At 34.8% G+C, this 18344-nt stretch overlaps 1 protein-coding gene across 1 annotated transcript in view; it reads right to left on the reverse strand.

Annotated features, from left to right (window-relative positions):
- Positions 1-18344, reverse strand: part of Myo10A (unconventional myosin 10A) — a 171308-nt gene that overhangs the window by 99494 nt on the left and 53470 nt on the right. The window contains exon 3 of the mRNA XM_089232723.1: positions 8027-8137. Within this exon, the coding sequence (XP_089088849.1) occupies positions 8027-8137 (111 nt within the window). The remainder of the gene's footprint in view (positions 1-8026; positions 8138-18344) is intronic.

Raw genomic sequence — 18344 nt, forward strand, 5'->3', positions numbered from 1 at the left:
CTTTTTCTTGTAATTTACAAAGAACTTGATAGAAAATGCTTGCAAAATGTTCAGATCTGATTCTGAATAGTTGAAATGCAGTTCCCTGATATTCGAAATTACATAATGAAGTTCATTATTGAAGTTCTTCGAAATGGTTTTTTTCCACACAAAAAATTACGTATGCGTCACGTCAGAAGCCATAAGTCTTCAATTTAAATGTTTTAAACACATAAAATGGTTATTCCAAGAAATATGGGGTACATGATTTTTATTTAACATTAACACTTTGGAAAAACCCGTTAATTTCCGTTTAACTACGCGACAAACTTTATGCATAAATTACATTTTCCAAACAAATATATAAGTCATTACAAATTCATATTCGAGTCAAATTTTCTAAGAAAAAAATATTTTTTCCCTGGTAATTATGTACAACAAAAAAAATTCGATGATATTTTTTTCTTCTTCAAATGTTAACGTATTGGAGAGATATTTTTGTGTAGAAGAAAGCATTTTACCATTGACAAAATGAAGTTTTTGTCCCTGTGTGAAAGAAATTAAACTTTTTTTTCAAGCATTTTTCTTTGTTTTAAGAAACAAAAGTAAAAGACTTTTTTGACGTAAAAATTATTCCTTCACGGAGCCATGAATACTCAACAACATACGTTATTATGTATTGTCCTTGCTCTGTTAGTCATGCGATTATTGGAGACTTTCTCCCCGACGAAATAATCTTAGCGACATAAAAATCAAACATACATCTACGATTCTCCCCCCCCCCCCCACAAATATATTGTTCATAATCATTCAATACATCTTATTCGAAATTTCGACAACTACTAATAAGAAGAGCTTACTGTGTGTTTTTACATGTTTTGTAGAATAAATGCTTCTCAAATTCGTGCATAAATAAAAAATATTATGTTTTTTAATGTCAAAATTCATTCCCATAACAATAATTAGGAGGAAAAAGTAGCATGTAAAGCTACTTTTTTTAACGTTTATGATTGTATGGTTAGTTAGTTCCACGCGGAATTTTTTCCCGAGCAATACGCATCAGTAGGCAGTGTCTTCCAACTTGTGCGGTCTCATCCGTGCATTCTAAAAATCGATGTTTCCATTTTTTGTGATCAACATCTTTTTATGTCAAAAACAAAGGTCTTGTAAACATTTTATTTTTGCGCATCAAACTCAATTGGAAACCGGCATAAAATCATAGTTAAACACGTATCATTGCTCATAAATGCCTATAAAATAAACAACAATTCGTGAGATCGACAGATTGTAAACTTGAAAGTTTGATAAAATCAGGACAGGAATAAATAAACATGTCACCATCTACTAAAATCAAGTCTGGCTCCGTCTTATCAATATAATGTGAATAAACACTTCTTATCAAATAATTACTGAAGGAAAACATTTGCTGGAACGAATACAAGTTATTGCTTAGACAAAGTTGTACGCGATTATTTTAATAAAACTAATTGATGTCCGGAACGCTCTAAGATATATCTAGACGTAAATCGTAGATATTCAAGTTGATGTATGTAAATATTGAGTCAATCCCAAAACACAAGCTTCAGAAACTGACTATGAACCAGTCACTGACCTGCAATGGCGTATCAAATATAATTCGGAGCGTGAAATTTTTGCAAAAGGACGAATAAAAATTTAGTTCATTCATCCCATGGTTGACTTTTATTTGGTACGGACCCACCTTTTCTTAATAATCTGAGTATTCAGGGGTTCCTTTATTCAAGTTGAAACAAAATGAAATCACATACGCATAAAATTATAGGAAATATTGGTAGGTACGAAACATATTGGGAGGACATTTAGAGGGTAGAGTTCATGTTTCTCGCATGGGCAAATAGAGCCCACTAATTTTAAGACATTCCAAAAATTAAGAAAATGTTAAGGGAAGTTCACTTTCCCTTCTTGTTGAATTTTGATTGTAAAACTGGATATCCTGATGAAGAAACGAAGCAAGCAAATACTACAGCATACTTCAGAATTTGACAAAACCATTTGCGGTCCTTAGATAGGAGGTAGAATCGAAATTAGAAGGAAAAAAACGGTATTTCTGTGTTATAACGACCTCTCATGATTACGGGAAGCCACCCCCCCCCCCCACCCAGATTTTAGCTTTTGTGTTGTTTTGGATAGCTTCCAATGTAATGAGTGCTATAGATCATAAAAGCTTATAAAGAAATGCTACATAATGATAACTTGTAACTGTGACTCAAAGAACGTTATAAAAAGGGTCTAAAAATTCATGTTTGCCCAAGGCCCAAACTTGTGAGGAATGGGCCCTGTGGAACTCAAACCCAATATTTTTATAGGTATTATGCTTCAAATATTTAAGAGAGGGGGAGGGGCCCAATATAAATTTATGATTATGTATATGAACATTATCGTCTAAAATTCAAGTACCAACTAATTGAATTCATTTCCAAAAGTAGAGTTTGTTTCCACAAACTCAGAGTAGATTCCGGGCATTTTTAACGAGTAAAAAATTCATCAAGAGGATGTTTGTGGAATACAGTTACCTCTTAATTGCATAAAAATTAATTTTAACTTCCGGATTTGGCACTTAACTTGCACCAACTGCAGCACTTAGACCGGTATTAGCGTATGGCACTCTATAAAATTTTTTTATAAAAATTCTTTTATAAAATTTGACAAACGCAACCAATAAACTTATCGGTTGCATTTGCTCGAATGTAACCGATAAGCTTGTTGGTTGCATTAATCAAGTTTCATAAAAAAACTTATATAAAACTTTTATAATGTAATCCAGGCCTAAGGCCGGTATTACATTATAAAAGTTTGATAAAAGTCCTATTATAAAACTTGAAAAATGCATCCAATAAGGTCAACGATTGCATTTTCTAGAATGTAAACAATAACCTTATTGGTTAGATTTTTCAAGTTTTATAAAAGGGATTTTATCAAACTTTTATAGTGTAATACCGGCCTAAAAGAGAAAATTTTCAGTTTGATAAAATTTTAGCTCTACTTGGACGGGTTTTTAAACCCTCTTCTTCCTTATCCTGGTGATCATGCATCAGCGGCTATGATACAGAGGCATCGTAAAATTCTAGTTTTTCCTATTTTCCATTTAATTTTTTTTGTCCTATTTCTCATGAATTAATTTTTTTATTCATAGTGAACCATTTGATCTACGCATCTCACATTAACAATTTATGATTGCTAATAAGAGCATGTCGATTTCTTAACGATTTTTATTTTTTGCTTTGCATTGTACTTTAATTTCTCTCTTTGTGAATAAAATGTATGTTGATAAATTGAATGATACGATCAAAACGTGGCTCTGTTCTTAACATACAGAACACTAACTTAACAGCTTAATCGACCAACACCGTACTCGGTCTAATAATAATTATAGGGCAGAGATATATAGGAGTTCCGCTGCAGATACGATTCAATCCACATTGGGGTAGCAAAAGATTTTGTTGCTAGTACAGTATCTTAGACTGCGTATAGATATTAGAGAATCGAACCTTTCGTGAATTTAATTTTTGAGGTGACACGAACGAAAAAACGAACCATAATCGTCATTGTAGCAGTTTAGTGCCTCTAATGTATCGGAATCCTGCCTTTGTGGAGCATAACAGTTCGTGCACGTAATTATCTTCCATGGCACGTGTTCAGGTGCTCATCTATCTCCCAAACCAGAAATGAAAAATCAGCAATAAATGAATACTTTTGAATGAATACCAATCTAATATATATTGTGCGTGGAAGATGCCAGTGTTGGGAATTTTCCCAACTCCTAACTGTCCGGAAATCTTTTTACACAGACGGTTTATGCACTAAACTAAATCATTCAATTGCGTGAACTGATATGGGGCCATTCAAGTATTACATCAGCATCGATGGGGGGGGGGGGTTCCACTTTGTTGACTTTTGATGACAAGGGGGGTTTGGATAATGCTTACGTCATCAACCACCCTTTATGAAAATATGAAATATTTTTAATTGCATCTTACTCGGTGCGCCAAAAACGAGAAAAACCTTTCGATAGTTTGTGGGCACTTGAAGTAATATTTCCCTATATTCATAAGTGCCCTAGAGAGCCACTTTAGTGATCTCTAAATGTTTCGCGGATCCAAGTGATCTGGTAATGTGTCCGGGCTGCCTAAGTGCTCTAGAACTGTGCCACGTATCACTCAAGTGATCCGTAATTATATGTCGCGGATCACTTAAATAATCTGAGAATGTGCCGCGGGTAACTTTAGTGATGTAGAGCCGCACTGGGGGCCACTTAAGTGGTCTAAAACTACGTCACATGTCACTCAAGGGATCTCTAAATGTGTCACGGATCGTTTTAGTGTTTTGGAACTGTGTCCCGAGTCATTTGAGTGATATGAAAATGTGCCACGGGTCGCTTAAATGCTCTGGAATTGTACCACGGGACAATTAAGCGATCTCTAAATGTGCCGCTTAGTTCATTTTTACAAAATTAGGTTTGAGGAGGGCAGGCCACATCAGATAACCCCCAGTTCCATATTTGGTCCGCGGCCAAGGGCCTTTATGCGATTTATCATTATATGGCTTAGCAGGTGGGTCGCAATGAATTTATTAAAGATATATTTTTAGTAGCCTTCAAATAACATTGAAATTAACAGAAATTGATTTTTTTTTGCATTAAAAAAATAAATTTTTAATCGTGGGAGGGGGCACGAGCCCCTATGCCCCCTCCTCCCGTATACGCCTCTGATCCCACCAATATGTGTTAGGATTCAGAGGAGCATATTTTGCTGACAAGGGGGGGGGGGGTCAGAGGGAGGACAAAAATGAGTAAAAATTTGCTTACGTAATACTTGAACGGCCCCTATGGTGAAAAATGAGCATGCACTGAAATCCTTTTAGAACGATGTGAGAAATAAAATGTTTGAAAGTTCTTAAAAAAAAATATACCAGTAAAAAGAGACCGTGAAAAGTAAGAAAGTATTTTATTTTTCTTCAAAATAAATGCCGACGAGCGAGCGGCAGGAAACTGAAAAGTCACGGTTGGTCGTTTGCCTGTGAAACATGATTTCCTCGTTCAAGCGAAGGAAAAAATAATAATTAATGGAAATCATCCAGTCATAAATCTCAAAAGAAAGAACGTGTCAGCGAATATCCGAAAAACGCATCGAAACCACGATGACATGGCAGAATATGGCAGCATTGAAAACATTCATCAACAGCTCACAGAGAGGATTAGAGTTAAAGAAAACTGGAAATTATCATTGAATCCATCATACGGCATTTTTTTTTTTACTAAGGGTGTCAGAAAAGGATGAAATTGCAGTGAATATAAAACGAAATGTGAGAAAATGATCAGCAAAACAGAAAGAAATTCATCTAGATAGTAATCCGTAAAATTATAATTCGGAGGGTAACATAAAAAATATAAATTTTCGTACGGCCCCAAATAAAAATTAAAATTGAGTAATTGTTCACCTAAAATTGAAATAAATTTACAAGAAAAAAATCTCGACTAAAATTCGTAAAGATGCGAAGGATTGAAGTTCTTAACTTTTCCGAATTTTTTGCTAATTTTTCGTATTGAAAAGGTCCAATCATTTCAACCCTAAGCTTTAAGAAGTGCCGCTTAATTAAATATTTTTTGAGTGGCCATATACGGGGGTTTCCCATAAATTGGTAAATAGTTTCAAAAATTCATAAAAATTGAAGGAATCAGTATAAGCCTGTTGTTGTTTGCGGAAAAGTTATTAACACGAAAGGGAATTTTTTTCGGTACAAAAAAGTTCTAATTTCTGGCGGAAAGAGGTGGGGCACAAACGTAGTGGTGATTGGACCTGAGCCTTTCCTCAATCTCTTCTTTGTCTGAAACGTTCGCAAAGCTTCAGTATGCGATTCGTGGCTGAGGTAACGGAACTTCACTTATTAAAACCTTATGTAATTGACAGTAGCAGAAAATTCAGAAATGTGCTGCTAATGGTACACCCTGTACATTAAGGGACTCTGATTTGCTTTCGTGCCCCTTCCTGTATAAACCCGAGTTTAAAGAATTTTACACAGCAAAAAAAAAAAAATCCCCCTCCTTGAGAACAACTTTTTTAGCAAACCGCATTCAGATATACAGATTCCGCCAATTTTTATGAATTTTTAAACTATTTATGAATACATGGACACCCTGTACATGTTCCGGAAAGTCGGATAGCAAAGTGAACGTTGTTTTATACTACAAATACTTGGTATAGTAATACTAATTCAGAAATAAATTATTATTCATATGCTTTTAATTTTAAGTTCCTCTCACACACATGGATATTTGGCACAATTAAGACATTTTGCAAATTATAATTTTTTTTTTAAATTTTGGACAGTCGGAAATCTTGATAAGTTTTGAAAAAAAACGGAAAACAAACATTTTTTGAAATTAGATATGAATTTCATTTGCTGAAGATACGGAGATCGCCAAAAAACATGATCGAAATATCAATTAGGCCGGGATTACGCTACAGAAGTTTCATAAAAGTTCATTAATAAACTTTGAAAAATGCAACCAATAAGGTTAACGAATACATTCAGGAAAATGCAATCGGTAACCTTATTGATTGCATTTTTCACGTTTTATATGAACTTTTATAGTGTAATCCCGGTCTTAGAAATCGGTCTGTGAAATGTTCAACACATAAAAATTTCCAAAAATCAAGAATTTCTTTAACTTATACACCGATATCACCGCGGATTTTCAATCAAATGCTACAGAATTAATTTCTATTAGGCCGGGGATACACCATAAATGTTTGATAAAAGTTTATTTATAAAACTTGACAAATGCAACTAATAAGCAAATCGGTTACATTCGATCGAATGTAACCAATAGGTTTATCGTTGTTTTTTTTTCCCATGTCTTGTAAAAGGTCTTTTATCAAACTTTTATAGCGTAATCCCGGCCTTAGCATAGTGAAGTGAGGCAAAAATTTCACCAATTGGTAGTTTTTAACTACCGCCATAACTTTTTATATCTTTCCAACTACTAATTTCACAAATTTGACGCGGCTGAATTTTGTTTTGTTTTTTTCCTTTGGCCGATATTTTCCATATTTTATTTCAACTTTAGAATCCACCTTATCATTTTTATTCTATTCGGAATAAAACAGATCTCCCTGATCGACCATTTCCTGTATGCAGTACAAAAAAATATCATATTCAAGTTACCTACCCCTTGAAAAAAAGATTAATATTCCTGCCACTAAATGATGTATTACATTCCATCGAATGTTTTATTATCTGTTTGTTCGAAGGAAATAAGTATTCTTCTATAGATTTCAATATCCGGTTATTCGTTTTGAACTTGCAGAAACGCACTGTGGATGAAATATTATTAGAGCCGCCCTTACCGGTGTGCTCACACCCGGCCCCGCCCTTTGAGGCACCGCATGGTGGTAAATTATAGGCGGTGGTATATAATATACCATGGTAGTAAATTATAGGCGGCTTTCACGAATTCCTGAATTGTTTCTTGCATTCATTCTTAATTTTCATCAATTTTGGAATAATTTTTTCTGTTAATTCTGAATTTTCTTTGTTGCTGGAATTATTTCTTTTAATTATTTTTAATCCATCAATTCTAAAATTCTCATTTGTTTCGAAAATTTTTTCCTCTCATTAGTTTAGAATTACCTTCAGTGCTGAATTTTCATCCATTTTTGTATTTATTTACATTTGATTGTGTTTAAAATTTGTATCGATATTTCTCAGCATTCCTGCATATTCTGAAATAATAATGCATGCAGATCCCCCCCTCCTGGAAAAAGGGGGGGGTCCTAAACATATTTAGTGCCCCCGAAATATTTGAGATGCACTGGGTCCTGCGTCTGGGGGGTAAGGGCAGCCCTAAATATCATTAATACCTAATCTCTGTAAGACATACGGAAATTTATTAAATAAATTAGTAGATTATAATTTTCTTATAAATAATAATCAATTTACCATCGCAACTGCTTTTCCTCTGAATTAATTACCATATAAATCAACTAAAATAATAATAGCAAATTTTTACCTTGCCACTGATCATGGCTTGAACGGATATCACTTGCGCGGGACGAGAGAAATCCACGACTTCACCGGGAAGTAGATATCCGATCCCCGGATCGAACCACACCAGATCTCCCTGTCAAAAAAAGAAAGAAAACATAATGCAATTTAATTGAATTTGTATAACATAATACAGCGCGTGAACGTTCCAAGTTACAATTTGATGCACAAATTTTATTATAATTTTTTGAGGGGGAAAAAAGTTGAAATCTTTATTCTACTGAGCAAAAATAAAAGAAAAAAGTATTCCTCTTCCATTTATATTTTTCTAATCTATACTTCAGTTAATTTTCAGACCACGATTCGATTCGATTTATAAAACACAATGATAAGAGTCATCCTTTACTCCTCAGAAAACTGGCTCTTGGAGAGGTTGCCTTCATAAATGTGCTAATATACAGAGTGCCCAGGAAGCCCTTAACCAGGAATTTTTTCTTCCCAACCATTGGTTATAGAAAAATACTTTCAGTTAGAAAAAGTATCTAAATAACAAGCCTATTTTAGATACGTCATTTATTTTTCCAGGGGTCGTATATGTAGCGAGATACAAAATTGCAATTTTTTTTTCGATCCCTCTTTCCTTCAGCTTCCACAATTAGAAAGTTATTGCCCTGTCTCTCTCTTGAGCCCAACAAAAAGAAATTCCACGTTTCTTAGTTCATTATTAGAAGAGATATTCGAGTTAAAAAAATAGCTGAGAGTGAGGAAAAGAACAGCATATATTGTACATACAGGACAGGGGATGAGAAATCGAAAAATATTTAGGTGCCAGCCCAATTTCTTAGGACCCAAGCATGGTATTTTGCTCGCAAAAACGGTCCTAAATAAATGTTTTCTTTCACTTTTTTTCATATTAAAACATGTAGCGCAATAAAATCAGAAAATTTTGTGTCACCATTAGACTCCAATTCAGAAATTCACTCCAATTTAACAATAGCATTTCGAAAATTTTAGGCGCCAATACTAATTTTCTAGTTGCCATGACGACTAGAAAATTGGTCGACGCCTAAAAGACGACTAGACGATTGGCCAGGGCACCAGGTTCCCTCCAGTCCAGTATTAAGGGACTAACTCGAGAAAAAAATTTAAAATTTTCTTTCGCACAGTTACGGTTTAGTAAAACTTTCACTAAAAATGCTAAAACTGAGATGCCTCCTTAACAATGGATCAATAATATCTCAGTGAATATTGTACTTAAAAACACAGAAACTTTTCCTTTGACAAATCTAAAGGGGCACGCGTTATTTGGATACTTTTTATAATTGAAAGTATGTTTCTATAACCAACGGTTGAGAAGAAAAAGGTATGGGTAAAAACTTTCTGGACTGGCTGCATAGATAAAATAACGGGTCAAAAAATAGTGGCTTTTTAGATAGGTTTTACTATGTACTACATACACTACTATTTACATACATCAAAGAACAGGGGGATTCTCATAGAAACGGCCCAATGAATTCGCTGATAATTCCGTAGTTGATGCAAGTAACCGGTAAACATTAGGACATATTAATCTCACGGCTTGTAGAGTGGAATAGTCGAAAAATTTACGATTAGCGCAAACAGGTGGCAGTACATACGGTGCTAAGTTCGAGGACACATAAGTCCCCAAGATCCCCAAAAAACTTGATTTCTTTTTATGGGGGAAGGGGAGGTTTCTGAAAAACAGTGTGTACACATTGTCTCAGCACATTGTACGCATTGAAGGACCGGATACACTCTGCTTTATATCTCAGAGAGATATGGAAGCGTTTCCGAAGGATAGGTGTATACCAGAGTGTACACACAAACCTCACACATTGCAAAATTTTAAAATAACATTCCTCCTGCGATGAGGACAATCACCAAAGGAACACTGCGACACGTCATTGATAATATGAAAGGTCGAGTGGCCGCATGCCTTCAAGAAAACAGCACCCGCTTTCAACACCTGCTCTAATCACAATTAGCACTTGAAGGTGCAGTACATAATCTAAGGTCAGATATATGTTAAGCACATAATTATGTACATATAGTAAATTTTTTGAAGTACCTCATTTTGTGGGGATGGTTCTATATGAATCACCCTGTATTCAAACCCTTAAAAATAAATGGTACAAAACTCTGAATGTAATGAAACCTCTTTGAAAAGACATCTCCCAATACGAAATTTTTTTCTGGTCCCATAAACATAAAACCCGCCTCTATTAATGGGCGGTGGTTTTCTGAAGAATGCAGGGTGGTCTTGCTTTATATTGGATTTACCAACCCTTGAGAGATCCCCGCGAATCAATTATTTCATGTCACTGAAAATTCAAATGTTCCGATAACTAGATGTATGAGTATCTCACCATTTTCAATGGTTTATCGAGCAATCGTCCACATAATTTACAAACAACGAAAATAAGAGTTGTTATTCTGATAGGAAAAAATATTAAAACTTGCTTTCATTTCCTGAACGAGTTTTATGTGATGAAACACTATATATAAATATTACTTCCCCTCCATTACAATAAGTTTCAAGGAGAAATGAGTGGAACGAATAGTATTGGAGAAGAACGTATAACATAAAAGCTTTATAACTTTTTTTTAATCATTGATTTTTATTTCTATTTTGTTCAAATTGAAGGGAAGAAATACAAATCAGTATTTCTGTAGGTCCATGTCATAAGTATGAGATACCAGAAAACATCCATAACCTTGATATTTATATAAATATTGATTTCAAGCAATTTTCTTCCCCCGTAGAAGTATCGCAGGCAACAGAACGGAAAGAAAAAATATAAGCGAATAATAATTGATTTATAAAAATGAAAAAATAAATTTTTTTTTTGGGGTTCATTCTCCCAAACACTTTTCTCTTTTGTGTGTTCAATTGTGAATAATTATACTTCTAATGCAGAAAAATAATTTCTTATTCAAATCACAGAAAGCTTTCGTTTTGTCTCGATTTCGAGATCAATACCATAAAAATCAGATTCAGACTTCTCAATGAATTTTACACCAAAGACCATTTCAGTGGTTTTTTTTAATTATAACAAGCAAAAATTACAAGATACAAATACAAAATGGTATACGATATACAAATACAAACATAAATCACACAAACACAACGACACAAGCTACACACATATATTACATGCACTAATGTAGTCCCAAGGCACGGTGAGGTCCTTCCACCAGGCCTATATGATTTTTATTGATTTTTTTTTCCTTCAGCAACAGCTCTTTTATGTATTAGAATAATTTTACTACATTTATATATTTTTAACATGCATTGGACAATGACTAATTTTGTGATTTTTTCTGTATTGTTACGCTTTTTTTTCCTCTTATATACTTTATGCTGTATACTCTATATACTTTTTTGTGTATTTTTCCATGCCCAGTATAAGTACTCTCATGCCTAAATTTTAGGATTACATTTAAATAAATATAAATGTACCAGGGTTGCATTGTGCTGTCTTCATCTGTCATTCGCCTCGCTCAGGAGCGGTGAGCGGAAATACGAATTATAAGCGTCTGAAATATTCCATTGGCATACATAGAATCCTAAACAGTATATGGAATGTTTTAACCCATATCAAAACCGACACTGAATGAATGAACGCCAGAACTCTGCCTCCGAACCTATCCACCTATTGAAGGGATCCGCACGAAGCTCGTGACATCACAGAAGAAGGCCATCTCACCTAAAGTCATTGCATATAGTACTACAAAAAAGGGTAAAGATGGTGTATGCGTCAGCCTGCTACATCCAATGGCTATAGATGAGATGGCTTTCAGTGCCGTCACGAGCTTCGTGCGGAGGCCTTCTTCTGTAGGTGGTGTTGACCTATCAAGTTGCTGAGATCTCCAGACCGGCTTCGTGACACAGTCTGGAACACTCCTGTGTTCATTCAAAGCCGACACTGATAGCGGAAAATGTGTTTTAAAGATTAACTAATCGAAAAATTCCAGAACGAAAATATCATATTCCACAAATGAAAAGGCATTCCGATAGAGAGAAATTATATATTCATAGCATTTTAAAAGGTCATTTGATTCATGCATCACGTACATCAATCTATACAGATGCTTTCACGAAAGTAAATAAATGAAAAAAAAAAGTCAGTGTCGTAAACAGGAAGACGTCTCTAAGAAGAGGTGAAACAAGGGTGAGAGATGGCCTTTCTTTTTCCTACGCCCCATACTGTCAACAGCAGCTGGAGTGGAATTCTAACTGGCTGATAATCGTTATTTGCCTACATAACATAGCGATGAGAATTCTGCTGCAGCCAGGCTCATGCAGCTTAGAACATGGCGACGTTGGATATATAGCATCTTTTTTTTTTCTTTTCTCCTTCTTTCCGTAGCTATTTATTGCATGGTTGAGCAAGGAGTGCAAAAAGCTACATTGATCCTGTCATTCACCTTTCGTATGAATTCGAGTGACGGGTGACGAAGAGACTATGGAAATGAAAACACAGATGTGAGGGAGAATGGTCATCTCTTACTTTTATTGGAAATCCAAAGAAATATTTGTTTAGGCCAACGTCGGCAAAAAATGTTCTACCCATCTGAATACATTCGAGTGAAATTCGATACGAGCAAAACACATCTCCAGTTTGAATTATCTCAATTGAATTCGTGCCCCGATTGAATATTACTATCGACTATAATTTTAGTCTGTAACATTCGGCGAGTAGTTGTGTCGTGATTGTAAACACTCCTACGAAAAGTAAAGGTAGTTATGCTTAAGTGACTCTTCAGAGCGTTCTATCCAACATCTCACCATGGAATTTGATACGCTGTTTAAGGGGACCATGGGACGTGATTAGCATAAAAAGTTCAAATTTTCGCCACCCGATACTTTTGTTGAAACTTTTTCATGAATCGTAGAACTTACACTATTACTTTATGCGAACGTCGTAAATTCGAATTTTTCGGATAATTCAAATAGGGAATTCCCCTTGAATTTTCCGTTAATTTTATGTTGAAATTACTTGTTTAATTTGATTTTTCCCCCCTAATGTTTTTGGTTGCTTCGAAGTTTGATTCAGATATGTCATTTGCAAAATGTCTTTTTTCAGAATTCCTGGCTAAATTTTAGTCAGGCAGGAATTCCGAGTCAGTTATTATTTTGTTTATTCCATGGTTTACTGATAATATCCAGAATATAACACGTAGCCTACATTTAATTATTAAAAAATACTATAAAAAAAATCAGATTTTTTTTTTTTACTTTGGCTCTAAGAATTGATTTTGTTCTCAGTCTTACAAACTGGGTTGGTTTTTCTTCCCACCTCAGCTGGTGTTTTACCGGATCTTCGATGCCTTCGTTAGCATCTCTGCCGACACACTCACAAAAAGTACGTTTGTGTGAATGTGTCTGCGGTTATTTTCTCCACAGACAGAATGTTTAAAAGCTGGAGTGCTGAAATCCCAGAGGCTTTTCTCGTAAAACGTGTTGAAAATCCATGTCTCTCCAGCATCATTGCCCGTTTATTTTGGAATATTAATGTAACATTTTTCACAATGTCCAAACGAGGTTCATACGCTTGTTCAACTCTAAGAAAAATTGTAGTTGACTCATGGATATGGACATCGGGTAAAAAATAGAGGAGAGTCAAGTCACACGAAATCCTCTCACGAAAAGGACGAAAACTAATCTAAGAAAAAGTAATAGTTTCCCATTCGAACATTTGCAGAAGCTTCGGACATCAAGAAAAAACAAGGCCTTTGATGCTCGAAAAACGCGTTATTAATTCTGTAAATCAACTTGAAGATTTTGTGAAATGTTTGAGAGCATACAAAGAAAAATTGCAAATCTACAAATGAAATGATTTTCGTGATCGTTTACGCTTTACACAAGCACTAGTTACAACAAAGAGAAAATTACCACAGTAAGGGATAGCATCCAATACATTGTTCATAATTATTAGGAGTTTTTAATTTTTTTAATGGAAGTACAGTCATCCCACATTGATGAAATTTGTATTCGAATTTTAGATACTTCGAACTTTTTTTGCTGTTGCCTTGAGATTAGAATTAACCAAGTTCGACTGTACTTAAACGTACACATTTTTTTTTTTTTTGCGGAATTTCTCACGAATCGGTACATGTTGGAATGTGCGCGCTGAGGGTATGTGTAGCCCCAAACGTATTCACGATGTCAGAGTTGTGCTTATTTCATGTTCTCACTGGTACTGTCCCATATGTCTTCCATGTTTTGAAATGAAGATGGTAAATGCTTTATATATATACTTGCGGAAATACTTCCGTAATTTGAGTCGTAGAACAAGTGACCCAATCTATTTTTATTTCTATCCAATATTTTACCATGTGATTTGGTATCAGGATGTTAAAGACCACGGAAAAAACCATTTAGAATAGATAAAAAAAAAACCATTGAAGAATCACAAACGTTAAACAGAAAAAAAAAACGGAGCTTAAATTGATTCCAATAACAGTTTCTCTTCAATATTATGCGTCTTGTGCGCTCATAGCTTATAATGAGGTCATAAAATAGTATGCTTAACAGGGCACGAAGTGATTCCCGTGATATGCCGTTTTATGCGTCTCTCAGTTTCGACAGAGTCCGTACTTTAAAGGAGGAATAAAGGTAAAATTATATATCTCTTCAAAAGTCCGTATACGTCTCTGATGTATCGCACGTACGATAAAATGTTGGACAGAGTTCCAAATGAGTTGACTTGTTTTATAATTTACATATAAAATTTCATCAAAACGCCTTCCAAAAATTTTCATCTTTTTATTTTTTTTTCTCCCCCGCAAATCGCGTTCCCGTGGTTCCTTTAACTCATTCAGATAACTTGAGATAGGGATTATTAAAATTGTAACCCTTCCCGTGCAATTGCATTTATTATCAACGTGTTATTTTAGTAATCGATACATCCAGAGAGAGAGGCATACTCTTCTTTTAAATTTATTGCAATTTATTCACAAAATACGACTGGCTATGATGTTTGTATTGCAGGAATACTTACCATTACTTTTGCTCATTCTTCGAATTTAATTTTTAGCAAGAGGTTTCGTATAGCTAAGAGAGTGAATGACTTCATTTCTACAAGATTTTTTTCAGTCTCGTTGATGTCAGGAAGGGTATGAAAGCTATCCATACAGATTTAATTTCTTTCCAATACAGCAGGGATCACAAACTGGCAGCCCGTGGACCGGATACGGCCACCGACGGCTTCGTATCCGGCTCGCACACAACTTTGATAGGTATTCATTATATATAGATATTCACATTTATCACAACTTCGATTTTTTTTTTTTTTCCAGCATCTTAAGGGTTGTCGAACTCACATTTTCTAAACAAGTTATTACGTGTGAAATTTAAAAATAGCTATGAATTGAAAGTTTAAATGATTTTGTAATTGCCTATGTAAGTCGTAAAGGCACAACAATAAAAAGGGAATTTCATTAAGGCCGATGTTTTTAGTTGCTCTGTTTTGGTTTACAGAATAGTATGGAATTTTTCGTCTAATATACAAGGCGTTTACAATTCAAGTTCCCGCGCGGACTCCTAGTTTTTATCTCAAAACTACTGATCCGAATACAGCCAAATTTCCAGGATATCTTAATGAGACCATGCGAGAAATTACGCAATAAAAATAGTTCAATTTCCGACCACCAGGTGAGAAGTGGTGCTTTATTTTATTGGATTTTATTTTTTTTTTTTCATGGTCGGTATAACGTATATGCCAAGTTTCAATGGAGTTCGTCCAACTGAACGGATGCTATATCTGTCTGTAGTGTCAGTATAATTTTAACCACCACATGGTATAATTTATAACCATCAAAGGATGTATAATTATACTGACACTACTTAGACCTATGTAGCGCCCGTTGTGGTAGAAGTACTCCATTGAAACTTTGTACATACGTTATGGGGACCATGGAGGGGGGGGGGGAGGAAAATACAATAAAAAAGAGCAACTTTTCACCTGGTAGTCAAAATTTGAACTATTTTTATTGCATAAATCTCTCCTCCATGGTTTGATTAAATGATTAAGATATCCTGAAATTTTGGCTATATTCGAATAAGTCGTTTTTGAGGAAAAATTTTTCATAGTACCGGAACTTTAATTACAAACGCCCTTGTATGGCCTTTTGTGCTTCGTTTCAGTAACGGACTTTGCATGTCTTACTATACCTTGAGCCATGGCCCCACATCCTGGAGCACGGCCCCTAGGCTGGAATCTGCTCCCAGACCAGACTATCATGGGGCCCCTTAGTGATGAAATTATAGCGTGAAAAAACAAAATGATGAGAATACTCCCGAACCCTAGGGTTGCAGCCCTGTCAGCCCCACTCTTTGTGGGGGGGGGGGGGCATGCCTTGAGTAACATGCTCATGGGTGAAAAGCCAAAGAAATAATCAGATGATTAGAGGTTCCAAAGAAAATGAAATACAGTGATACTCAAAGTTGCGAGTTCAATTCATTCACGGAAGTTACCATTCCATTACTATGAAAACCGCATCTCGAAGTAAACTTTATCCATTCAAAATAATAGAGACCTCTTTAATTTGTTGCGCATCATCACAACATTAATACTTCTACAAAAATCAATCGTCATAGCAAAGAACAGTGTATTCTATGTATAATAAAAGTTGTTCATCAGAAAACTACTATATAAAGTCCGACAAAAATGGTGCGTCTTTATAAATCTCTAACCACGCAAAATTTCGGTGGCTGTCAAAAAATGACACCGACGGGGAATCAACTCTTCTTAGATTTAAAAAAAAGTATTGCACTTACGTATTTTGTACTGAAATCACACTATAAGATGTACTTTCTAAAATACAAAAAAAATAGACAAAAAAGAAGAGGAATCGGTATAATGACCATGTATATTCAAATAAATATACACCGGACCATAGAGAGATAGTGAGGTGGTTTTTTCCGCAGCCCAATACATCAAGGAAATTGACCTTCACCGCCGAGAAATTATTTCACCAAAATAGTTACATTTGTTACTTAAAGATAGCGATATGAACATTTATTTTTACTGCCACCTGTTGCTAATAAATGCAACTATTCTGACAATGAACATTTTTATTAGTTACTTTTTGATCACCTAGTGGATGTCAGTGATAAAGAAATACCTGTTGTAAATCTTCAAACCACTTTCGTTGACAAACTATGCTAATTCAAAAGTAATTTATGAACATCGGCTGTTTTTTTCTTTCTTGTGAATAAATTGTCAAATGCTGTCTTTTCAAATAAAAACTCTTAGACCCCCCCCCCCCAAACTTAAAAAATCATTAACATTCCCAAAAAATATATGCACGTTGTATATTATTTTCTAATAAGTTTTGAAATTTTTCAAAATCAGATGCATGCAATATTACATTCTAATCACGTGCTTCATAAGCATATTTTTTGCCACGAATTCAATAAATTTTATACATATGTACTACTAGCCATAATACCAGGCGCTTCCCGAGTTTTCTTCAATTGCTGGTAGTATTGAAAAAGTGACAAACCATTATACAGGAATAAATTGTTATGCATAATACTGGCAGCATTAACAAAGAGGGAAACCATTGTAAAGGCATAATGCATGTCTGAAACGCATTGTTTGAGAACCAAGGTAATCGAAGTATACATTCCGAAAGTGATTGTTGAGGCCCGAAAACCATTGTTACCTGACGGTTCTTTTGCCCATTTTGGGCATTTGCCCTTCTCTGACAAACTTTTAAAGTAGCCTATCGTGGTCCTGTTTGGTATATATACAAAATTTGGCGACGAACGGTCTAAAATTGTAGATTTTGTACATAGGACAAACAATGCATACTTTCACATTTGTATGTAAGATTGTTACTTGAGCTAATTCCAGCACGACATTAAAAGACTAAACGCGATCAGACAAAATTGATGGTTTTTTCAACGGCAAAAAAGTTATATCGATGCAACGAAGATAAAAAAAAATTATTTATTATCACACACATGACGAAACCTATTCATCATATTTTTTTCTTAAGACCCAATTCCTTTGTATATTTAATGATATAAAAAAAGTTTACTTTCCAAAAGACTCGAACCCATTTATAACAGATAACTACCTTTTTAAAAGTGGTCAGGAATATAGCACATAGGAGTTACTTCACAAGAAACATTTTAACGACTCTAATTACACGTTACAGAGTCCCTGCGAGAAGTCACTCAGAAAGTCGACATTTTAAGTCCACGTTTATCGAGCGGTAAAAATGAATCGCCATTTCATGGCGCATAACTCGGATTATTATTATTATTACTCAGACAATATGCAAAAATTCGAGACTTCAATTGGTTCAAC

Source organism: Pholcus phalangioides, unplaced genomic scaffold, assembly GCF_987345545.1.
Source record: "Pholcus phalangioides strain wild (caught in Gottingen) unplaced genomic scaffold, Ppha-v1.0 ptg000001l_1, whole genome shotgun sequence".
In the NCBI taxonomy this organism is placed as follows: domain Eukaryota; kingdom Metazoa; phylum Arthropoda; class Arachnida; order Araneae; family Pholcidae; genus Pholcus; species Pholcus phalangioides.